Source organism: Peromyscus californicus, unplaced genomic scaffold (assembly GCF_007827085.1).
Source record: "Peromyscus californicus insignis strain IS unplaced genomic scaffold, ASM782708v3 Scaffold_3__1_contigs__length_106647218, whole genome shotgun sequence".
NCBI classification, from domain to species: domain Eukaryota; kingdom Metazoa; phylum Chordata; class Mammalia; order Rodentia; family Cricetidae; genus Peromyscus; species Peromyscus californicus.
The window spans coordinates 62,254,859-62,279,731 of record NW_026294551.1 but is presented as its reverse complement, the minus strand read 5'-3'; the positions used below and the strand labels follow the sequence as shown (position 1 = coordinate 62,279,731).

The 24,873-nt window shown below is 50.6% G+C and overlaps 1 protein-coding gene across 1 annotated transcript in view; it reads right to left on the bottom strand.

The window, feature by feature from the left end:
- Nucleotides 1-24,739, bottom strand: part of Natd1 (N-acetyltransferase domain containing 1) — a 29,119-nt gene extending 4,380 nt beyond the window's left edge. The window contains exons 1-2 of the mRNA XM_052757274.1: nt 24,429-24,739; nt 4,283-4,642 (exon numbers count right to left, since the gene is read on the bottom strand). Coding sequence (XP_052613234.1) covers nt 4,283-4,379 — 97 coding nt within the window. The 5' untranslated portion in view covers nt 4,380-4,642; nt 24,429-24,739. The remainder of the gene's footprint in view (nt 1-4,282; nt 4,643-24,428) is intronic.
- Nucleotides 24,740-24,873: the final 134 nt, after the last annotated feature.

Sequence of the window (24,873 nt, the reverse complement as noted above, 5' to 3'; positions counted from 1 at the left end):
GCAATTACGGACACGCATCACCTCAGCCATCCTCAAGTGCTTTGTTTCATGAAACTATGCCCTCTTCTTCCCACCTCCAGACTAGGATGCCCTTCTCAGCAGGTCTACAAATGCCATGGCCTTCCCCTGTGCTGAAACCTCCCTCCTTACATTGATCTGTTCTGGGGCTGTGCCCATTCCCCGACCAAGGCCCAGCTATGGCCACCACAGCCACCCCCTGTAGCTGTAAGACATGGACCCGGGTCTGATTCTGTACTTGCTGGGGTCAATCAAGCTCACCAGAGACGGGAGTGCAGAGGGAAGCTATGGTAGGACTGACCTGGTTACCGCATATCCGCCCAAGGTCAGGACCTTGCACTATGCTCTGGCTGGGTCTGCAGTGCTAGGTGGGAGGCAGGCAGAGAACAGAGCCGACACAGCACTCCTTCACATTTTAGTAGAGGAGACAACAAACGACAGACTTCTCAGGAGATGGGCACAGAGAGCAGAGAAGGGGTAGGGAGCAGGGGTGGGGACTGTCATCAGAAAGAGGATATCTGGCTTGCCTGGTGGTGGTGGTGGTGGTGGTGGTGGTGGTGGTGGTGGTGGTGGTGGCACACGCCTTTAATCCCAGCATTCAGGAGGCAGAGCCAGGCAGATCTCTGTGAGTTGGAGGCCAGCCTGGTCTACAGAGAGAGATCCAGGACAGGCACCAAAACTACACAGAGAAACCCTGTCTTGAAAAAAAAAAAAATCTGGCTGTTGTGCAAAAGACCTGAAGGAGTGAGGGACATAGGACCCTTTGGTGTGAGAAGTCCAGGTGGTGAGCGCAGCAGAAGCAAAGTCCTCATGATGCTCAGAATGACATGGAAGCCAGAGTGGCTGGCCTGAGTGCGTAAGGGACAGGCAGTGTAGGGAAGCAGGTGATGGAGATCCTAGAGCCACCAAAAGACCAGCTTATGCTCCCAGCAGTCTTGGGGGGCAGGGACTGAGCTCTTGCAAACTTGCTAGTGTCTTCAGTCTCTTCCTGCTCGCAATCCCATGGAGCCTACTTAGAGCCTATGAGCAACCCTGGGATAGCACAGTGATTCTCTCTCTGCCTAGGCCTTTGGTGTCTGGTGGTCAGGACAGTCACCACCTTGTCCTCATAATCCCCAGGGTAGACACCCAGGAAATATCTGTCAAAAACCTGCTTCTTCCTACCAGATGCATTCTGAGACTGGAGGCTGACGAGTGGCACATGGCAGCCCCAAGGGCTAGCCCCTATGCCTTTGGCGGGATCCCCAGAGAACAGGCCTGTAAGTCCCCAGCAGGTGTCTGCTTAAGGCCTGCAGAAGTACATGGGCTTGCTTTCAGATATGCCAGCAGGCTCCAGCCACACCCTAACTGCAGCCCCTCCCTACGACAGCCACTAAGTGTCTGGTTAGCTGCTTGCTGATCTCCCCCCTGCCACATCTACACCCACGGCCTCCCACCTTCTTCTTCTGGGTATTCTCTCACTAGGGGCTTCTCCTGTCTGCCCACCATCATGGGACAGAATGCTATACCAACTCCCAACACTCATGCAGTGGATGAGTGGTCCTGGATTAGTGGTGACACAGACTCAGTCTAGGCCAGGCTCCGAATGCCCTAGACCTCAGACAAGCATGTTGGGGACAGTCCTAGGCACCCAGGAACTGGAGGAACCAGCTGGGCTCAGTTCTAGGCCTCTCTTCCTACTTGCAAAGTAGGGGGTAGAGAGATTCTGGGGAGGATCTGAGTGAGCCTTCTTGCAAAAAGTAGCTGTCCCAGAGGCTGGAAAGCTGGCTCAGCTAACTAAGAGGGCTTTCTGCTCTTACAGAGGACTCTCAGTTCCTAGCACCCATGTCTGGCAGCTCACACCTGCCTGTAACTCCAGCTGCAGGATCTGACGCCCTCTTTTGACCTCTACAGGCACTGGAATACATGTCATGTGTACACACACACAAATAAAAACAATCTTTAAAACACATACACAAATCCGAGTGGCTGACCCTGGCTGAGGTAAGAAAGAGAAGGCAAGGAAGGGACTGGGGGCTGGGGCCTTAGCTAACCTCCTCCAGCCTTTAGATGACAACCCTCAGGAGACAATCTGAGGTTCCATTCTGGACCAGCTGTCCTCCAGTCTCGTGCCTTGGTCTCTCACCGATTAAACAGTGGCCACACAGCCAGCATTTCAGAACTTCAATCTAGGGGTTGCATATACCTGAGTTCTAGTCTCCTCTCACATGTCCTACCATCAGGCTCTCTCCATGTTCCCTGTCACATCTGCTCAGGACTTGGACATTTCTTCCCACCCCTGCTCACACTGCCTGGACTGGTGTAGTGGCCAGCTCCATGCTCCCACTACCATGCCCCATAGTATGCTCCCCACCAGCCCAGCCTTAGGGCTCCCGGTCCATGTCATCTGTCCTCTTTTCAGGAACCCACAGTGCTCAGGGTCCGAGTCACACAAGTTAACATTTCCAGTCCTCTACTGGCCATCCCCGTGAGCTCTCAGACTCACCGTACCTGCCAGGCTGCTCTATCCCCGCACTGCTCCTGGCTGCTCTGAGCACACAATGGGTACCACAGGGCCTTTGCTCTCAGCGGCTGCTTTCACACGCTGCCCTCTCCAGTGCTTCTTGCCCCTTTCAGGTCTTTCCTAAAAGACCCCTGCTTGGAACCTGATGTTAAAGGACAGCCCTGGCCAACGTCACTTCTCTCAGACCCCTTTGTTTTATAAGATATTATGTAATTTACTTGAGACCCATCTCCCCCTCTAGATTGTCAGCCCCACAAATCCTGGGCATCTTAAGAGTGCCGGTAAACAGCAGGTAGTGCAGGTAAACACTAGTGGAATGAATCCTACTTGGCCCAGGCTCTGCAGCAGGAGCGGAGGTGGGGCTGCCCGCCTCTAGCCACCCTGTCTCCCTAGGGCACCATTTGTGGTTAGCGACAGGGCAGCAGGTTCCAGAAGGGTTAAGTTTAAAACTATAGTCTGCTCACAGCCAGCACTGGAGTGCTGTCCTCTTGACCAGACCCATTTTGGAGAGAAAGGAAGAAAGAAGAAGCCTGAGGGTTCCCTGCTTTTCTCTTTGTGGATCTAATGGGCCTCCGGAGTCATCTGGAGAATCACAGCCCCCCTGGAACTCAGAAAACTTCAGAAAAGAGGTTCTGAAAAAAACCCTCAGATTAAAAAAAAAACCTCAAGTGACCAGGGCCAAGTGTCACCGCCAGCTGAGCCACCACCAGCATGACGACAGGACTTGTTTCTCTAGGAAAAAGGCATGGCGTAGGGGCAGCTGGGCCTAGATTTGAATATGACTCTGGTCTTGTTAAGACTGGGCAAGTCACTTCCTGAACTCCAGCCTCAGTTTACTCACGTGTAATGTGGGGCGGTATGTCACAACACAGGAAGTAACAGCTGCCTCCACTGTAGTTAGGTGGCACAAATGGGAGACCAGGCCTCTTCTGCTTGTGACCAAGTGCAAATGCGGTCACAGAAGGCTGGCTCAGTCAGTCAGGACGGGCCGCTCAGTACCTTCGCTGCTGTACAACCTAATGGCCGACTTCACACAAGTGCGTCCCTTCAAAACTGGCGCAGTGGCCTCTAAGTTAGGTCACGGACGAGCCCAGGGGGCCCAGCTGGGAGGGGTGGGCTACAAAGAACTCAAGGTCCCGTATTTCACAATCATTTCCAACCCCTACTATCAATGGGAAGAGTGTTGGTCTGCTGGTACAAGCGTTACAGAAGATGAGGCCTTGACCTAGCTGTCCGGTTTGAAAAGTAGCCATTTACCCATGTTTATCAGCGCTTGCTGTGCACCAAATGTGTCATTCTGAACCTTTACCGCCACAGTATCTCATCCTCACTGCCCAGCCAAAACGGTGTTCACTACAGCTATCCCCACTGCAGATTCCAGGAGACCGAGGCACACATCGACTGGGTAAGTTGGCTAACGTCTCAGAGCCACCTACCCGCCTCCTCCTCCAGGCCACAAGTTCCCTGGGTTATGCCCCCGGCCCGCGCAGGCTCCTCCAGGGCGGCAGGAAGCAACCGAACACCGGGGGGGGGGGGTGGCAGGCCACCAGCGACCTGCTCTCTGGGATCCAGGGTGGCAGCCCTCCGTCCGCGGTGCCGGAAGCCGGCAGCAGCGCTAGCAGGTGCGGGCTGCCCGGGCGGGCGCGCTCTGGCGGTGCCTGTCGGGGTTCGGGAACCCTCCCGCCCCGGGATCCGTCCGCCCGCAGGTCCCGCCCCGTCCCGCCCGCGCGCGCGCGCGCGCAAACAAAGGCAGCGCGGTACCGTTGAGGCGCACGGAGAACTGGCGGCGTTGGCGGTCGTGTTCCACGCGGATGGGGCCGCCCTGCTCCAGCGCGCTCGGCGGGGCCGCATGCGCCATCGCCCGCGCCGAGACTGGGGACCGCGGGCCGCAGCGAACTGACTCTCGGGCGGCGCGGGCCGGAGAAGGGGGCGGGGCCGGAAATCAGCTGTGAGTCACGTGCGCCGCGCGCACGGTCTGTTTGGATACATTCCTGGCGTCTCTTAAAGGGGCCGCGCGGCGCGTTTCTCTCGCGGCACCAACAATAATGTGCTGGCCGTTCAAGGGTGCCGATTGTCCTCGCGTTTACCCCAGATGCATCTGTAGGACCCACACGGACCCATCTGAAAAACACGTAACGACCTGTGTTACGTGGCAATTCTGATCCTCTCCAAGACAGCTATTGAATATTAGGTACTGGCTTCACTGGCAAGGCTGAGGCACAGATGCCCAGACCCCGTTTTGCTGGGACTGGGCATTGAAAGGCATACCTAATCTCAGCTGGAACCCAGCGGGGACTGGCGTTACACAGCCCATCCACCCGGGACAGTTGAAGCTGCTATTGAGAGATTACCCCAGGCGTGTTTGGGACTGGGTGAAAAGCCACCTCTCCCAAAGAAAGGCAGAAATTCGAAGTCCCTGAGGAGCTAGCTACCCAGGAACCGGTGTCTCCCTAGAAGCCATGGTATTTGGAACTACTCCTCAGCAAATAGTATTTGGAAAGCCTGCCATGGATGTTCACAAAATCACATTCTGTTAATTAAGGTGAAAATCTGATGTCCACATCTATGAGACCACCACACAGATGGGTGTACCTTAGTGGTAGAGTGCTTGAAGGTTGTGAGTTCAAAGCAGTACCAAGTGTGTGTGGGCAGTGGTGGGGAGACAAGGAAGCACTTAGTAGCCAAATGGAGATCTTCGTGGGTCCCCTGCCAACTGATGCCTTCCTTTTGAAGTATGCTCCCTGACTTTTAGCACTATTGACTAAACAGCTTTCCCCAAGAACATCCTATAAAATGGAACTACACAATATTGACTTTTTAGTATCTAGTTTCTTTTCTTTTTTCTTTTTTTTGGGGGGGTGGGGCGGGTGGTGTTGGAGACAGGGTTTCTCTGTGTAGCTTTGGAGACCATCCTGGACCTCGCGGTAAACCAGGCTGGCCTCGAACTCACAGAGATCCGCCTGGCTCTGCCTCCTAAGTTCTGGGTTAAAGGTGTGTGCCACCACTGCCTGGCTTTTTCTTTTGTTTTGAAACCGGATTTCTCTGAGTAGCCTTGGCTGTTCTGCCTGCCTCTGCCTCCCGAGTACTGGGATTAAAGGCGTGCGCCACCACCCCCTGGTTTAGTATTTCGTGTCTTTCTCGGCATCCACCTGTGATCAGCCACGTTGTGGCTGCTATCATATTCATCAGTGTGTCAGGTGTCCCACGGTGAGCAGGTACCAGTTTATCCATCACATGTTAATGGGTTGCTGTGTTGTTTTGGTTTGAGGTTGCTATGAGTAACATGTTGTGGATGTCCTCTGGCCAGCATTCCCCTGGGGTAGTTCCCAGGAATGTATTGCTGGGTTTTATGGCCGGTGTGTGTTTAGTTTTCTAAATGTACAACTTTACATTGCTACTGATAACTTTGGAAGTTGCAGTGGACATTTTGTCATTAGTGGCAGTAATTGGCTCTTGAACCTCTCCCCAGGCTTCCAGGCCGTTTGCACATCTATTTAATGAAAAATTTTGTCTGGTTTTGTGCCCACTAAATTTTCATTTTGATTTCTTCCCATTCTTTTTATTGTTTGGTTAGAGGTCATATATACTATAGAGAGTGTCTTTTTCTGAGCAAATAATTTCCTTTTCTTAACAAATGTGCGTTGTATCACAGCATTTGTAAACAAAAGAGGGCTGACTTGGGTCCTTATACTCAAAGTGACCGAAAGGGATCCTGTGATGGGAGAGGGCTGTGAACTTGGCTGAGTCAGGGCGTGGACGAGGAAGATAAGACAGACCTGGGAGTCTCAGGTGACTTCACTCCCCAAGAATGTAAGTGGAGATGGCCAGAGTGTGTTCCCGGACAGTGTCTGGACAGGCCACTCATCTGCACACCACTGTGCCTTTGCGTGACTGCCCGAGCGCCACTTCCTGGAGCAGCCTCCTCTGCATTCATACCTACTGAAAGGGTGTCTGACCTGCCAGTCTGGCCCAGGGGAGAGTCTGGCCTGATAAGGGATTAGCACATGACAAGCTCTCTTCTCGGAGACTCTTTCTTCCCTACCTTTGGTCTCTTTACATGCTGAAGTCTGGAAGCCCTGCAGAAATCCCTTTTAGAAGCTAGGCATAGTGTTGGCCTGTACTCCTAGCATCTGGGAGGTGGAGGTAGGAATTCAAGGCAATTCTCAGCTACACCCTCAGCGTGAGCCCACCCAAACCAAAGAAGTAAAGTCCTTTCTGGAAAATAAAAGAATAACATGGAGCAATGAATGTTTGCTGCAGTCACTGAATGACTCAGTGCTGGAAGCTTCCCATGGCCGTGCCTGCTTGGGTTTCATGGGGACCGGAGTAGGGGTGTGGATCTGATTTATTTGGGTGCTCTCTAATCTGCCAAGTATGTACTGAACATCTCCTGTGGAGCAGGCACTCTTGTGAGGACACAAATGAGCAAAGCAGACGAAGCCCCCATCCCTGCGGCACAGCTCCGCGGGAGTGCATTGAAATCAAAGAAGGAAGGAGTGGATTGATGGAGCAAATGCCCCCCTGCCAGCTGGTACTGGGTCAGTATGCTCCTGGAGGCAGTCTGCCTTCAGCTGAGATGGAGGCTTATAAAGAGAGACTTGAAGGAAGTAATGTAATGAGCTGGGTGGTAGAGGGAGAGGGGCGAGCAGCCCAGGCAGCTAGACGAGCTAAAGCAAAGGCCCTGGGTTAAAATAAAGAGCACTGGTGGGGCCGGGTGGGAGTGGTGCACACCGTTAATCCCAGCACTGGGGAGGCAGAGGCAGGCGATCTCTGAGTTCGAAGCCAGCCTGGTCTACAGAGTGAGTTCCAGGACAGCCAAGGCTACACAGAGAAACCTTGCCTTGAAAAACACCAAACCAAACCAAACCAAACCAAAAATACAGCACTGGTGGGAAGCCGCAGACTGCCTGCCATGGGGTCAGTACAGCAAGGGCCTCTGACATGGAGCTGGGAAAGAGCCCGGGGGTGGGAAAGGGCTTGGGCATGATTTTATTTGTTGTTTTGGAATTTTTTCCAAACACATTTGTAGATGGAATAGTAAAATACAGTCCTACGTGTCTGCCCAAACACTGTCCGTCTTCCTTTAACAAAATTTAAAGGAGTGTTTACATTCAGTAAGAACCCCTTCTTCTTTGAATAGGCATTGTACAAGCCACTGAGCCACCGCCACCAGTCAGTCCAAAACAATATCCAGCCCCGACACTTCTTTGATCCCCCACCCACCTGGCCAGTGTTTGGTCCCTGTCCTTTTGCCTTTGCTAGAGTATCACACACCAGGAACCTTGCAGCTTGTGACCTTTGGCTTGTCCCCTGTCATTCTCATGCCCCTGCAATTGACTGGTACACTGAGCCACTCAGCACCCCGTCCCTTCCCCGCTGTATAAGATCTGAGAGATGGTGTTAAGTACCCCTCTGCCAACTGCATGAGGGTGGCCCAGAAGTGAAACAGGGATTAGGGACTCCACACTGGTCCCAAGGACAGTGACAACCTAGCTGTTGTCCACAGTCCCAAGCGCTACCATCTTAGTGACAGGAAGCAAAGTTCCAGCCCCCACCCGTTCTGTCCCCATGACTAGGAGGTCTCCACGAGCTCCCTGAACATTATGGACACTGTGTCTCTCTGCTGTGCTACTGTAACCGGCCGGGGAAGAAATGAAGATATCCTGTGTCTCTCCATGTGACTATCAGACTGGTCAATGGATCCCAAGGAATTTCCCCAGGAATCTCCTGCTGGGAGAAGGAAAGACACTAGCTACAAGGGAACCTGTCACACAGGTAACAAGTTGTCAGAGCATCTTACAGGATGAGACAGGTCCTGAGAGCGATAGGTCAACGGTGAGCAGGACCACACCTTGACTGGCACTGCTCGGATGTACTCATTCTTGGCCTTCAATTTAAACTTTGGTCTCAGTTCAGGATTCCAAAGACTTGGGGATTTGCTGGAACTCTTTGTCTCTTTTCCCAATGTGACCACATTAGGGTTTTGTTTGTTTGTTTTTCAAGACAGGGTTTCTCTGTGTAACTGCCCTGGCTGTCCTGGAACTCTCTCTGTAGACCAGGCTGGCCTCGAACTCACAGAGATCTGTCTGCCTCTGCCTCCCAAGTGCTGGGATTAAAGGTGTGCACCATCACCAACAGGCCATGACCATATTGAATAAATATTTTTGTTCTTTTCTGATTTCTACTTTTAATTTGGCTTCTTTGGTTGACTTAATGAGGATGAGTGGCCAGACCTGCCTCGGAGCACAGGTTGTGACCCCCAAGTTTGATAACAGTAAACAGAGGACACAACCCCAGGGTGATAGACAGACCTGACCTTGGAATCTGAACAAGCTGGAAACCCCACCCCCTTGTCTTGCACAAGTCACTTGGCTTGATGTGGGGACCTTCACCCACTCCCAGAAGGGAGCTGACGTTCCACCAGGAGAGGTGCCCACTGGAGTTTAGTATCAGGTTTGGATGGACTCCTGGGTCGGTTTGTCTCTAATGTCTCCAGTTCTGTAATCCCAGGGCTTCAGTTTTCCTTCATTTGTGAAAAGGAGCTAGGGAACATAAACTTGTCTGGTGTCCAGGCATTCTGATGTTGGAGACCAAGACCTGACCAAGCCTGGCTCATCTGTCCCTGGCCTGCTGTGTGGTCTCAGGCCAGTCGCAGGCTGTATCTCTGGGTTTCATACCCCTCCCCCAGGCTCCTGAAACCTGGCTCTCTGTGTTCTCCAGCTCTTGCCCTGGAGCTCCTACCCTATCTCTCCTCCTAGAGCTCACACCTTTTCTGGGCCTAAGTGACATGGTCATGGGTGGAATGGCAGAGGCCTGTCTGTTCAGCAGCTCAATGTTTTTCCAGTGAGGCCCCCCCCATCCCGCGCACCCAACACCTCTCAATTCTACAACTATTTTCATTTTCCAATTAGAAGCACGGGGGATGCTCATTTTAACAGCTCAGAAAAAAAGCAGAAAAATATTAAGATAAAAGTCACTCTTAAATCTACTGGCAAGCCTGATGTAGCCACATGTCTACTTAGAAAGCAGCCCAGCCGGGCGGCGGCGCACGCCTTTAATCCCAGCACTCGGGAGGCAGAGGCAGGCGGATCTCTGTGAGTTCGAGGCCAGCCTGGGCTACAGAGTGAGTTCCAGGAAAGACGCAAAGCTGCACAGAGAAACCCTGTCTCAAACCCCCCCCCCCAAAAAAAAAAAGCAGCCTGACCTTGTAACCCATTGTTTCACTCACCCACCCACCCACTTGTGTTTTCTGAGCTGCAACTGTGTGTTCTGGACTAGGGACGCAGTAAAAAATGAGGCAAAGTGCCTGCTCACACAGAGACTTTGTCACAAACATATTTGTTCCAAAAATGAAATCGAGTTGTATTTGCTGAGTTTTCTGTTTTTGTTACTCTGGTTGGTTTTTTGAGATAGGGTCTCTATAAAACGCAGACTGGCCTGAAACTTGCAACCCTGCTTCAACCCTTGAGTGCTCATATCATAGGCATGAGCTACCATGCCTGGCTCATATTTGCCGTTTTATATCCTGCTTTTTTCCATTTAACAATATACTGTGAACATTTAACTTTTTATTTTATTTATTGATTTATCGATTGATTGATTGATTGGGCTTCTCTGTGTAGCCCTGGCTGTCCTGGAACTTGCTTTGTAGACCAGGCTAGCCTTGAGCGCACAGAGATCTGTTGTAGAATATTATTTTAAGGTGTGTTACTTTTGTTTATGTTGCATTTGTTTAACTCTGTGAAGCTGTGTTACTGTGCTTGTCTAAAACACCTGATTGTTTAATAAAGCACTGAATGGCCAATGGCAAGGCAGGAGAAAGGATAGACAGGGCTGGCAGGCAGAGAGTGTATATATAGGAGAACTCTGGGAGAAGGAACCAGGGAAGGAGGAAGTCTCCAAGACCAGTCACCCAGCAACACAGCAAGCCATGGGGTAAGAGTAAGATTTACAGAAGTAAGAGAACAGGAAAAGCCCAGAGGCAAAAGGTAGCCGGGCTAAGTTAAGGAAAGCTGGCAAGCAATAAGCCAAGATAAGGCTGGGAATTCATAATTAAGAATAAGCTTCCGTGTGTGATTTATTTGGGAGCTGTGTGGAGGGCCTCCCAAAAGAATAAAAAACAAACAACAGAGATCTGCCTGCTTCTGTCTTCCAGGTGCTGGGATCAAAGGCATGCACTACCACACCCAACTATCAATACCATTTAAATGAGGTCATTGATATAGTTTAGATGTGAAGTGTCCCCTCCAAGGCCCACAGGGACACTTCAAGTCAGTCACCAGCTTGACACCATGGAGTTGGTGGACCTTTAAGGAGGCAGGGCCTATTAAAAGAAGATGAAGTCACTGGGGTGTGCCCTGGAAGAGGGCTGTGAAACCCTGGCTCTTATCTATTACTTTTTGGCCATGAGATGAGTGACATATCGCCACAATATACTGCCACAGGCCCCCAATGAGGGGCCTCCAAAGCTGTGGCCCAAACGCAACCTGTTTTATTCATATGTTTATTATCCTGGGCATTCTGTTATACCAGCAGAAAGCTGGCTAGCAGACTAACAACGTCATATTTCTTTTTTTTTAAAGATTTATTGTTTTTATTTTATGTGTATGAGTGTTTTATCTGCACATATGTCTGTGCACCATGTTTGTGCCTAATGTTTGTGGAAGGTGGAAGAACACTTTGGATCCCTGTTGGAACATGGTCCAGGAATAGAGTCGTGTGGGGAGATTCCTGAATGCTGTGAAAAAACTCCAAGAAACCAGGGCAAGACTCTTGTGACTTCAGTTTCTCCAAAACCACAGAATTGTTATTGGATTATGCTTTCATGTCTGCCACGTGCAGCTTGCTCTTGTGACTGGACACTTTACTCATGTGACTTCTGTCTGATGCTCTGAATAAAGCTGGCTATTGTATGAGACTTTAGTCTGCCTCACTCATTGACACCATTCTCCTTGATCCCAGAGCCTCTAGAGCAGTAAACAGATCCCCTGGTCCTGGAGTTAGAATGGGTGTGAACCTCCATGTGGTGCTGGGGATCGAACCCAGGTCCTCTGCAAGAACAAGTGCTCTTAACCGCTGAGCCATCTCTCCATCACCGACAAAGTCATACTTCAAAAAATAAAACATTGCCATTCTTATCTGTGAGGCATTGGCACAAATACTCCCTTGCAGACACCATGCCCACAAAGCCAATCTGACTGAGGCAGTACCTCTCAGATGACTTTAGGCTTTGTCAAATCGACAGTCAAAGCTAACTGATAGACCTCATATTTGCATAAAAATCTGCCTTATAACAGAGATGACTTATAGTACCTGGCATAGTGTAAATGCTACAGAAATAGCTGCTATTTTGTCCTTTTAGGAAATAATACCAAGGAAAAAACTCTGTACATGCTCAGCACAGATGTAATATCTTTGTGATTTGTGTGTGTGTGTGTGTGTTGGGGCTAGAACCTAGGGTTGTGTGGGCACCAACTAGGGCTCTACTACTGAACTATAGCCAGTCCCTGAAAGTCTCTGGCCCATGGTTGGCGGGAAACACAGATCTGGAATTTGTGTGCATAAAGGCTCAGGTGTGCAGGTTCAGAACTGAAGAAAACCTGCCTCCCACTTTTCTGTCATCTGCTTAGCTCTCCCTAGTCACATGTAATGGATTTTTTTTAACCTGTTCCTTATGTATTCTTCCAGAATTTTACACCCATAAATACAAGTTAGTACAAATCTATATTTGTTCCCCATTTTTCAAGTTAACATTTAGCATGCAATCCTAAAGTGAAACCCATCACTTAGCAGTCTTTCCTGGAGACCTGCCTTTGTGTCCCCACTCTTCCATTGCTGTGAAGTGCTCCACAATGACAGAACTTGGCCATCAGAAGCCGGCAAAGCTCCAGTCATTCATTTTTATGGACTCCAGTGGATAGCACCTGGGTCCTGTCTAAATACAGCCTCTTGCTGGGCCTGGTGGGGCAGGCCTGTCATCCCAGCTGTTTGGAGGCTGAGGTAGGACAATCACAAGTTCTGGAGATGTAGTTCAGTTATAGAGCACTCGCATGCACACATGAAGCCCCAGGTTCAAATTGCCAGTATTACAAGAATACATACATAAATAAATACATTAAAAATTATAAATAGAACATCTTTGCCTCCGCTGTGGATCCTAGGTCACCTCCAAATTCTCACATCCCTGAGTGACTATGTTGCTGTATATATTTTTTCCCCCCTCTTCCTCAATAATCCTCTTTTGAGAAGGTAGTAGAAAGAGCACTGAGTTACACTTTTCAGGCTTAGCTTCCTGTGCGTTACTTGATCAGCTCTGTTTGCCTACCGGAGAGTCTGGGGCCACGAGATGAGGGTCACGGCCTGAGAGCAACTGAGGACTTTCCACAGGCCTCTTGGTGGCAGTTGGGACATGACCCCAGTGAGACCGAGTCCAGAATCTGATACCTTGAACTGCGGACAAGCATCGGCCTCAAGCAGCTGACCTGTCCCATATATTCCTTGGCAAGAGCAGCATCAAAAGAATATAGAAGAACCTGGGCCCTCGGGGTGTGGTAAAGGTGAGGTGCTGCTCCCACGAGGGAGACATCTGGGGGTCCAACAAGAAGAGCCACGTGGTCCCGTGGGTCCCTGGGATTTGGTCACTGCCGCTGACCGTCCCATGGCAGACTGTCCCACTGTCACACTGTCAACAGGAACTGGAAAGCAAGCTTTGGTATGTTTTTTTTTTTGTTTTGTTTTTGTTTTTGTTTTTTGTTTTTTTTTTTTGGTTTTTGGAGACAGGGTTTCTCTGTGTAGCCCTCACTGTCCTGGAACTCATTCTGTAGACCAGGCTGGCCTCAAACTCACCCGAGATCTGCCTGCTTCTGCCTCCCGAGTGCTACGATCAAAGGTGTGCGCCACCACCGCCTGGCTAAAATAATTTTTATTTTATGGGCACTGATGTTTTGCTTGCATGTATTCCAGATCTTGGAGTTTCAGACAATTGTGAATTGCCATGTGCATGCTGGGAATTGAACCCAGGTCCTCGGGAAGAGCAGTCAGTGCTCTTAACCCCTGAGTCATCTCTCCAGCCCCGGTGTTTCACATATTCTAATACAAGTTCTGCATCTGAAACACGTTTTGTGAAGATTTTTTTTTCTCAGCTTGCTTTGAACGTTAAACAAGGTCATTAGCACTTAGTAAGTGGGTGTTATCATCACTGTCAATATCGCCACAATTAGTTCATTGCTCCATTGTGACACTGTGGCCGGGGCCATGAACCCTCAGCTCAGAACGCTGCCTCAGCATCTGCCCACCAGTTCTTGGTACCCCCAAACCTGCCACTCAGGTCCCTCCAGCTAGACCTTCTTGAGGAAGCCAACAGCCTCCAGTGGAGCCTAAGGCCATGGTTGTTTATGATATTTATTTATCAAAACCCGTCAGCTGGCTCAGGCTGATTGCTGGAGCTGTTCATGGGAGGGAAGGGAGGTCCCGGAATATTGCCCTCACCCTCCCTGCCCTGCCCGAGACACACAGCCACAGTCTTCCCCAGCTTCTAGCCCACACCCGCAGCCTGCCTTTGCTGGCTACCTGCAGATAGCTCTTCTCATCAGAGCCCTGTCTTGCCTCATTTCCGACTCCTGCTTGCCACAAGAGACCACTGAGGCTCAAAGACGTGGCTATACAAATTCCTACAGCCCGGAGTTAAGGGACCAAGATCTGCCCCAGGCACTGGCACACCTCTGGCATCATTCTCATTGCCCCCCACTCCAGCCTAGCCATATGAGGACCCGCCGTGGGTGAACACAACTACAGAACACCTAGCAGGCACCGCACAGCGGACTCTTCCGGAATGGTCACGTATCAGGGAAGTGCATGTCCTGGTGTGATTCTGCTGTTTGACAAACTAAAAGTTGGAGGATTAGAGACGCAGAGCCTGACTACTGGTTCAGATGGGACCTTTCATGTACAGCCCACAGACTCAGAGGATCCAGGCATGTTGTGGGCACATCTTTGCTAGCCGTTACAACAGTCCCCAGAGTTCCACTTTACCCAAGTCCCCTTTCCTTCCCTCTTAGGGTTCATTCTGGGCCTCCATTTCTGCTCCCACCCTCAGAGTTGTATGCTGTCCTCCCCTCCCAAAGCTGGCCTCACTGTTATCTACCCAATCTCCTGGGAGAAACAGGATGAACGCTTGTGTGGAGGGCAGTTTGGCCTGATCTGTCTTTATTCCAATGCAAAGGAGCTTTGCCCTAACCAGCCCCTTTCCAGGGTTGTCTTCCTCAGATGCACTCACATGTGTGAGGAGGGAATCTCTGCATAAGGACAGTCACTGTCACTGCAAATTACTGGAGCCACCCAGATGCTGGCACCACAGAGAGCCATCCATTATAGTACTAATGGCGGGGCCCCTGAGATTCTTGCCTAGTTGCTGGATGCTCAGGCAATGGGGCCTATGGGTAAATCCCAGTGGGACTTTGGACCTTGGGGGACAGAGTAGACCCACCCTATTATACTAGCTGTTTTTGTTTTTGTTTTTTTGAGACAGGGTCTCCCCATGTAGATCAGGCTGGCCTCAAACTCAAAGTGGTCTGCCTGCCTCTATCTCCTCCATGCTGGCATTAAAAGTGTGCACAACCATGCCTGACTTCTACTAGCTGGTTTTTTTTTTTTTTTTTTTTTTTTTTTTTTTTTTTTTTGGTTTTTCGAGACAGGGTTTCTCTGTGTAGCTTTGCGCCTCTCCTGGAACTCACTTGGTAGCCCAGGCTGGCCTCGAACTCACAGAGATCCGCCTGGCTCTGCCTCCCGAGTGCTGGGATTAAAGGCGTGCGCCACCACTGCCTGGCTATACTACTAGCTGTTTTTATGTAGGCTGTTTTGTACCAGGAAAGACATAATCTTGGCAGTGACTTGAGAAATTCTCTCTTCTCATTATTATTCTTTCACGAACAGACAGACACCTGCTGTGACCTGCCAGAGATGGAAGCTGTTAAGGCAGCACTGGTTTGGAAACTGGTTTGGGTCAAGCCCTTGCCTACAGTTCACCCTGTGCAATAAAATAAGGCAACACTCAAATCAGGAACCATACGCTTTGATCCCATCTCCTTCCTCCATACCCAGCAGATACCATCTGAGTCTGAGGTTCTGAGTCATTAGAAGGTGTTGAGTCCCTTTTAGATCCAACCTGCCACTGAAGATCTTGGGTTGGTAATCCAGGAAGGCTATATGGAAGGGATAGGATTTGAGCTGTACAGAACAGGCAGATTTAAAGAATCCATATTTCATCTATTTATGTTAAAACACTATTAACATTAATTATATTAATCAGTTATGTTGATATTTAAATCCTAAATACTTAAAATATCCTGAAAATATATACTTCTTGCAGAAACATTTGGTGGATAAATCTTAAAGAGAAATCAGGGCTGGAGGGATGGCTCAGTGGTTAAGAGCACTGACTGTTCTTCCAGAGGTCCTGAGTTCAATTCCCAGCAATAGTGGCTCACAACCATCTGTAATGAGATCTGGTGCCCTCTTCTGGTCTGCAGACACACATACAGACAGAACATTGTATACATAATCAATAAATCTTAAAAAAAAAAAAGAGAAATCACCAGGATGGAGCTTAGGGCTGGTTGGTGCTACATAGTGAGACCTAGTCTGTAAATAAAAGGGGAAAAAAGGTAGAGAGCTCTTAAGGAAGCTACCCAATGCTGACCTCTGGCTTCCAGATGTGTGTGCACATGCATGCATGCACACATGTACACACACATACACAACTGTCACGGCCGAGCTGCAGCTTTTTCCTGTTTCTACCAGTCAGCCTCACCTGCCACTCACAGCCTGTGGCACACTCTCCTCTGGCTTTAGTGGAGAAGAGACTAGCTGGTGAAAGGGAGAGTCCGATCTTCCACCAAAGAACTAGTCGGTGAGGTGGCATACGCCTTTAATCCCAGCACTTGGGAGACAGAGTTCAAGGCCAGTCAGGTCTACATAGTGAGTTCCAGCACAGCCAGGGCTCTATAGAGAAGTGCCCCCCCCCCCCACACACAAAAGAACTTCATGGCTATAGCTTTGGTCGGCCATCAACCCCGCTGCCTCTGTAGGACCCCTCCCTGCCTCCCTGTTATCACACTGACCCTTCTGCTCCTCTGCTACCAGCCCCTCCCTTGAGGTGTGGCTCTACCCTGAGGGGTAGGGACAGCATTTGTTCCTAAAACCTGTCAGTTCTTAGCTCTCAAAACCCTCAAAATGACAAATAACCTCAGACTCATGACAGCCCTCAGTACAACAAATGAACAGGCCTCAGGCCAGTGTCAATCAGGAGGGCAAGGTAGACACTGCTCTCAGGGTACTGAAGTCCTCTTGGCTACTCAGCCGATAAATGTCTCAACCCATCTGAGCCCTGGGCCCCAGGAGAGGAAATTCATTTCCACAGGGACTCCCACCAGCCCCCGATCCAGAGGAGCTCTTCTCTCACAACCATATGCATCCAAAGGCCAAATATGTGAACACGCTTCCTTCCTGACACAAGGAAGACCAACTCCACACTGTAAATATGCAGTGGGTGTACAGGGTGTGGCCTGAGACCTGGATCCCAGGCAAGAGGAAGGCCCAGGGCTGGTGAACTGAGCCAACAGATGGAGGTTTCCAGGTCTCCTCTCTGCACGGGCAGTGGAAGATGCTTAGAGAAACCCTAGGACCTGATACCACTTCTCCATTAGTGTTTGCCTGGACCGCTCACTCCCAAGACAGATCTGTGACTTGACCTGGGGTGTGTGGCTAGTTAGCTCTCTGGCCTGATAGCCCTGTGAGAACCCACAAGACCTCTAAGGCCTGGCCAGCAAGGCTGACTCCCTATAATTCAGGTCCAAGGCCACACTTCCAGTTAAGGTTGACTGGTGTAACTGGGAACCCTTTGGGCAGCTCCTTCTGCCTGCCTGGGCCAGATTCCTCTTAGAGGGATGCTCCCCTGGGGAGTCTGGGTACCAGGGATACAGTGTTTCCTAGCCTACCTTGGTACTGGGATGCAGCCAAGGATATGCTTGGGGTGGCCACCTGGCTGGAAGTGTAACTAGGTGGTTACAGCTGGTCATTGTGGCTCAGGTGCAGAGGCCAAACCAGTGATGGCTGGCATCTTCACCCATGGGGCTCTGCCGAGAAGCTTGTGGTTCTTCTGTGAACATGAAGTTCATAGGTGGGGTTCCAGAAGGGCCCTAGATGCTCTAAAAGTTTTGTTTTCCCACCATCTACCCCTTGGCCTCCCTCCCTCCCACTCGCCTCTTTCTCCACATTCGTCCGGTGTCTTATGCACGGCGGCCCTTTCTTTCTCCCTGGAAGTATGTTTTTGTTTTCTTTTTTTATTTTTACCAAAGCATCGCAGGCACATGGTGTTCAATGTCAAGTAGCACTCTAACAACAACACAATACCCAGCAGCCACTGGCTCCCCAGCCTGCTCCTCATCAATCAGTGCCAGGCTTCCTACATGGGAGACGAAGCAGGGAGCCAAAGGGAACAAGTTCCTACCCTTGAACTCTTTGAACTCCTTCCTTCTCCACCGTCCGTGCAGACTGCCCTTGTTTCCCTTCCTTTTTTTTTTTTCCATTTTAGACAGCATCCAACGGCTTCCTGCCGTGGAAGGTAAAGACTAGCTCTCTTACAAAGGGACCTGTAGGTTAGACAGACCAGTGGACCCCTTGACCTCCTGGGCACCAAGCTGTTAAGCTATTCTGTTAATGACTTGTAAGACATTCCATTAAAGTTACTTCTTAGTGTTAATACACTCAAGGCTATATTTGTGCCAGCTAGTTTTTACGTCCACCTGATGAAAGCCGGAGTCATTCGAGAGAGAACCTTAGTTGAGAAAATGCCCCCATAAGATCAGGCTGTAGGCAGTTAAGTCTGTAGGGCATTTTATTTATTTATTTATTTATTTATTTCCAGACAGGATTTCTCTGTGTAACAGCCCTGGCTGTCCTGTAACTCACTCTGTAGCCCAGGCTGGTCTTGAACTCACAGAGATCTACCTGCCTCTGCCTTCCAAGTGCTGGGATTAAAGGTGAGTGCCATTACGCCCGGCTCCAGCTACTGTTTTTGTTTGTTTGTTTGTTTGTTTGTTTGAGATAGGGTTTCTCTGTGTAGCTTTGCAGCCCTTCCTGGAACTCACTCTGTAGCCCAGGCTGGCCTCGAACTCACAAAGATCCACCTGCCTCTGCCTCCCGAGTGCTGGGATTAAAGGCGTGTGCCACCACCGCCCAGTGGGCATTTTTTAAATTAGTGTTTGATGGGGAGGGCCCAGCTCACTGTGGGTGGTGCCATCCCTGCGCTGGTGGTCTTGGGTTCTCTATGAAAGCAGGCTGAACAAGTCACTCCTCCATGGCCTCTGCATCAGCTCCGGCCTCCAGTTTCCTGCCCTGACTTTCTTTAGTGATGAACTGAGATCCAGAAGTGTAAACAAAATAAACCCTTTCCTCCCAAACTTGGCTTTGGTCATGGTGTTTCATCATAGCAATAGTAACCTCAACTAAGACAATATTGTCAGCATTTTTTTCCGATGTTCATTTTTTTTTTTTAATCTAGACAGGGTTTCTCTGTGTAACCCTGACTGTCCTGGAACTCACTGTGTAGACCAGGCTGGCCTCTCAAATGCTGGGATTAAAGACGTGTTCCACCACTGCCTGGCCCAATGTTCATTGTTGGAAATGAACAAAAACCTGGGGTGGGCAATGAAGCTCCCTAAGTAGCAGAGGCTGAACTTTCCCTTGATGCCCTGAGCAAAGGGACTGCCAGTCTAACAGCCAGCGGGACTACCCCATCCCAGCACCAGCCATCTTGAATACTTACTTCACAGACACCCAGAGCAAACTATGGAGACAGCATGGGTGACTGTCTTGGCTCCTGAAGGTGCAGCCTCAGTCAGGGATGTTTGGAGCAGTTTGTATCAGATCTCCCCTTATTATATAATTAATCAATTAATATTTTATGTGCATTGGTGTGTTTGCCTTCATAGATGTCAGTGTGAGGGTGCCGGATCCCCTGGAACTGGGGTCACAGACAGTTGTGAACTGCCATGTGGGTACTTGGAATCGAATCCTGGTCCTCTGGAAGAGCAGTCAGTGCTCTTAAGCTTTGAGCCATCTCTCCAGCCCCATCCAGACCCTCTTTTCAGAGATAGGGTCTCTAGTTCAGGATGGCTTCCAAACTGCCTAAAGAGCAGAAGATGACCTTGGATTTCTAATCTTCCTTACCTCCATCTCCCAAGCACTGCGATTACAGGCATGTGCCACCATACCTTGTGCTGGGGACTGAACCTAGGGCGTCCTGAATGACAGGCAAGCATTCCACTGAACTACGGCTTGAACCATGGTACCAGACTCTGGGGGCCTTAGTGTTGCCGAGCGCTCTAGGACTCTGCAACTATTTTCACTCTGGCCAGAAGGGGCGCAATTCCCCCGGTTATTCTCCTGAGGGACTGCTGAGGCTGGTGCTGAGAGGAAAGGCTATGATTGGTCCAAACAAACGGCCCTGATTGGCTCAACTACCGGCAGCTTGCTCAGGCTCTCCAGTCTCCTGTGCTACCATCCCTGGTGCTAAAAAAAGGGCCGAAGCAAAGATTTCTTTCAGGTGATCTTTCTGCCCTTGCTTTCAGTAGTGTGGGCTGAGCTGCTAACACCTAAGAAAACAAGAAGCCGAGGCAGTAGCAAACGGCGATTATACACCAGAAGACAGCAGGAGAAGAGAGGCGCCAAGCGGCAGCAGATCAGCAGGGGCAGTGACAGCTGAGCAGGTGGCCAGCTAAGCTGTGAAAGCAGCAAGGCAGCTGACTATCACCGAAAAAACAGTGCTAGTCCCGATGATGGTCCCAGTGGAGGTGGCAGTGGCCCTGTGAGAAGGCCTGCTAGGTGTTCTGGCCTCCCCCTTGCTAGCTGCCACAACTTTCTAGCAGATGCTAAATTGTGGAAGGAATCAGGCAACTTGGGGGTGGCTGAGAGGGGGCAGAAGCGATGATGACTGTGGATGGGAAAGAAAGCCCCATCCAAGCACTAGGGAGGCTAGAGCATGAGGATCAAGAATTCAAGGCTAGCCGGGCGGTGGTGGTGCACACCTTTAATCCCAGCACTCGGGAGGCAGAGCCAGGCGGATCTCTGTGAGTTCGAAGCCAGCCTGGTCTACAGAGCGAGTTCCAGGAAAGGCGCAAAGCTACACAGAGAAACCCTGTCTCAAAAACCAAAAAAAAAAAAAAAAAAAAAAAAAAAGAATTCAAGGCTAGCTTGACTTACAAGACACAGACAGACAGACAGACACACACACACACACAAACACACACACGAACACACACATGAAACACAGAGACAAACGATTGGTTCAAGGTTACTCTGCTGCATTGTGGCTTAGGTTGGAGGACATCCCTGTGCAGGTGGCCCCTGAGATTGCCCATGTGGTAAAGTTGATGCAGGGCTAGTACACGTCTGCCTCTCTTTTCTTCGCTGTGTGACTGTGGGCAAGTCACTGGTCTCTGGTTTTTACACTTCTCACAAAATCGTGGCAATAAGAACATGCTGGTGGTCCTTCCGGCGTTCCAGACAGCAGGACAAACAAGCACTCTGACAAAAAGCCCCCCATGATCCTTTGAGTCATCCTTGATCGTTTGGGTTAGGATCTGGCCTCCCCCCTCCCAGCCATGAGAGGGTTGGGTCTTAGTTTCCTCATCTGGAAGAAGAATTTCCAACTATGCCAGCTTCACAACGTGTGAACTTGTGAGGCCTGGCATGTGATGAGTGACAATAAATGCCTGTGTTCTGTGTTCTAGGTAGGAAGGGCCGTGTTGGACACCTCTGAGCCTGGAACTCTTCCCTGCTGCAGCCAGAGGGCTCCACACAACCCTGTAAGGACCTGGGTAGTCCAGATCCAAGGGCAAAGAGCTACTTACTGTCTTTCTAGAAAGCCATAGAAGAAACTCAGGCAAACCTGTGTGACCCAGAAGAGCACTGTGAAGCATTTTAATGAAAGCATGAGCAGAAAAGGGCAGAGGAAAGTGTCCTGATCTGCCAGACTCGAGTCTGAACAGTCGTCTTGTGTATGTGCAGATCTTCACCCTCTGCTTCTGTTCTGCTTGGTGTCCATGAAAAGGCACTCCTCCCTGGGAAGTGTGTGCTCCAAGTGTTCAGGGAGGGCCTGCTGTGCACTGTGGGGGCCAGTAGCTCAGTATGGCACCTCCCCTCACAACCTGCCTCATAAGGAGTTCTCATGAGGGATAGGCACACCCTAGGGCTGGGAAAACAGCACTTGATGTTGTACCAGTAGCATCATGTCATGGGTATGAATTCAATATTTCAAAATGTTGGCCATTTAAATACAGCAGGTGAAAAATAAAAAAATTTAGCAGGTAAGTCTTGTTGGGATATTGGCACACTTCGTGAAGCTATATTGATTAGTGTAATAAAGAACTGAATGGCTAATAGCTAGGCAGGAGAGGATACGTAGGATTTCCAGGGAGAGAGAGGAAGAGGAGGAATCTAGGCACGTGGATTTTGCCAGCAGAATTGGAGAAGTCAGACGTGCTGTACTGAAGAAAGGTAAAAGCCATGTAACAAAATGTAGATTAATAGGAGCAGGTTAGTTTGAGTTATAAGAGCCTAAGCTAAAGGCCAAGCTTTCATAATTAATAATAAGTCTCCATATCATTATTTGCATGCTGACAGTCCTGACGGGAAAGTGCTACTACAAAGTCTCCCCTGTGGCTCTTCACACGGCAGAAGGAGAAGGGTGGAATGCATCAGATGAAGGCAGAGGGAGCATTCCCAACGGAGGGAACAGCCTTGGCAAAGGCAGAATCAAGAAGGAAAGCTTGGTTTGGAAGTATCTAGAGCCAGAGAGTTGGAAATTCCCTACCTAAGGAACCAGGAAATGTCTGGAGCCTGGCCAGCCCTGTTTCAGAAAGCTTCCTCTGAAGCACTGTGGAGAATCGGCAGCGACTTGCACAGATGTGAGACAGCTGGACAGCAGACAAAGTACAAGGGTGGTTTATCCTGTGCAGGGCACTGACAGAGCACAGCCATACCAGGTCTGGTCACCAGAAGGAACCCACCCCAGGTCAGCAAGCCCTGGAGGCTCTGCAGACGGCAGGGCACTGAACATACAAACAGAGCTGTGCATGACTGCTGCTCCTGTGCAGTCATACTGCATGCAAACAAACACGTGTGCACCTCGTGGGTATCCAGGTGTGCTTGGGGGGGGGTATGGTCAGCACATGGGGATGACACTGTCGCAGCATGTGGAAGGGCCGCATCTAAGGGAGAAGAGGGCCTCTCACCCTGACTACCCCAGTGACACAGCTACCTTGGGGCTTTTGCACTTCCTCTGTTGGGAATGCTTACCCTTTCTCTTGCCTCCTCAAGTCTCTGTTTCCGTATCACCTTTATGGAGGCTTTTTCTGACTGCCCTCATTAAAATAACACCCCAACCTCTAGACACACTGTCTCTCTTCTGCTTTTTCCCCGACAGCATTTGCCAATGTGAGACATCCTATCATTTAACACAGGCCAAAAGTCCATTTCTTCCTGAGAGCAGAGTTGTACCTGTTTCGTTGAACGTTGACCCCACAATGTTAGGCACACAGCATGTGTTTAATGAATGAGGTGTCCCCCCCCACCCCCTCCCACTCCCCGCCGTTGGGTTTGAACCACCCCCTTTCTCCAGCTGTCACTCCAGGGCCTGCCTACCTCAAACATCCACATGCTGACACAGGCTGAAACCCTTCCCATCCTAAACCTGAGTTTCCCTTAGTTTGCAGAGGGGTCTGCTCTCCTGGGAGCCAGAGTAAGAGGCAGCCCATTGGGAGCTGGAGCCAGCGCTCTGGTCAGTTTCTGAGCGGTCAGGTGCTCCCCCAGCTTAAGCTCCACTTAGAGACATCAGGGCAATAGATTCTGTTGCCAGAGGTGGCCAGAGAGGAAAAAAGGAAAAAGCCCTAGTGGCCTCCTTCCGTCCTGCCCCAGCATGCTGACTGACGTGCAGGTGCAGCCTAGCCTGGCTTCATAGACAGCTCTCCACTCCCTGGGCTGCCTTCTCTGTTCTTCCAAGGATGGTCTCTTACCTCTCTGCCTGGCTACTAATCCATGAAGGTCACCTTCCTTGACCCCACCCAGGTGAGGCAGGGCCTCCTCTTGGGACTCTTGCATCTATTTTTAGCACCCCGCATGGAGTTTGTGATTCCCGGGCTGTTTGTCAAGGTCTCTGACTAACCCATTAAAACTCCTCCTGTTTGAGGACCTTGTCTGAGTCACCCTGGTGCCTGGGAGGCTGGCACGGGACTGGAATCGCTTTACCCATGTCTGTGGCATGCTTTCCTACTTCCTCTGGTCATTCCTCAAATAGTTCTTAGGCACCTACTATGTGCGTGGCTCTGGGCTGAGCCTCGGGATACAGCAGGGGATGAGACAATCAGGATTCCTAATGGGGAGGGCCGGGTGGCACGGGAGGAGGGGTGCGGTAGAAACCAAGCATTGCTGGCCTGAGTGCTGGCCAGAGAGGTAAGACTCACTCGGGCTTTGACTCCCCGACCTTGTGTTTCTTGCCCTCACTACGCCTGGCTTTCCATCCGATCCCAGAGACTCCTGGTTAGTGTGAGGACAGAGGCTCAGCGACCGACGGATGGAACCCCACTCAAGGCTGCCCAAAGGTATTTCAATGCTAGGAATGACACCTAGTTATCTCAGACTACCCCCAGCCTTCGGAGTAGAGAGGCTATAATGTTACAACCCAAACAGTTACTTGGTCACTAGGCACCAACCAGGTTGGCCACTGAATCCAGGCGCGCTCCCGAAGTGCCGGCGTATCAGGTGCTCGTGGCTGCTGCCGCCACAAGGACTTAAACGCGTGCGCGCTCAGCAAGGCGCAGTAAACTCTTTCCCACAGTCGGTCAACACTCACCTGGCACGCGCCGTCGCGGGATCTCGTTTTTCCCTGCTGCCCTAGGAGGCAGGTCCGAGGTCGCTGCTCTCTACAGGCGAGCACATGGAAGCTCACCCTCGGAAAGGCGCAGCCACTTAGGAGTCCAATCTCCCTCAAGGAGCAGCACTTTTAACCCCACCAGCCGCATCGGCCAGGCCGGGCCACCCTAGGGATCTTGAGATATTTTTTCCAGATTACGACCTGCACAGGCTGCACCGCAGGGGGGCACAGGCTGGGGCACCCAGGACCACGCCAGCACAATCCGGCGAGTGGGTAGGGCTGTCATCTTGATGGGCAAGAGGGCGGAGCCGGGTTGGACTAGGGGAAAGCAGGGTTGGATTCCGGCTCCTGGAGGGTGGGGCTTGTGCGTGACAGTCCGGTCGGTGTCTGATAGGCAAGGGCCTTTTCAGGCGGGCCAATCAGC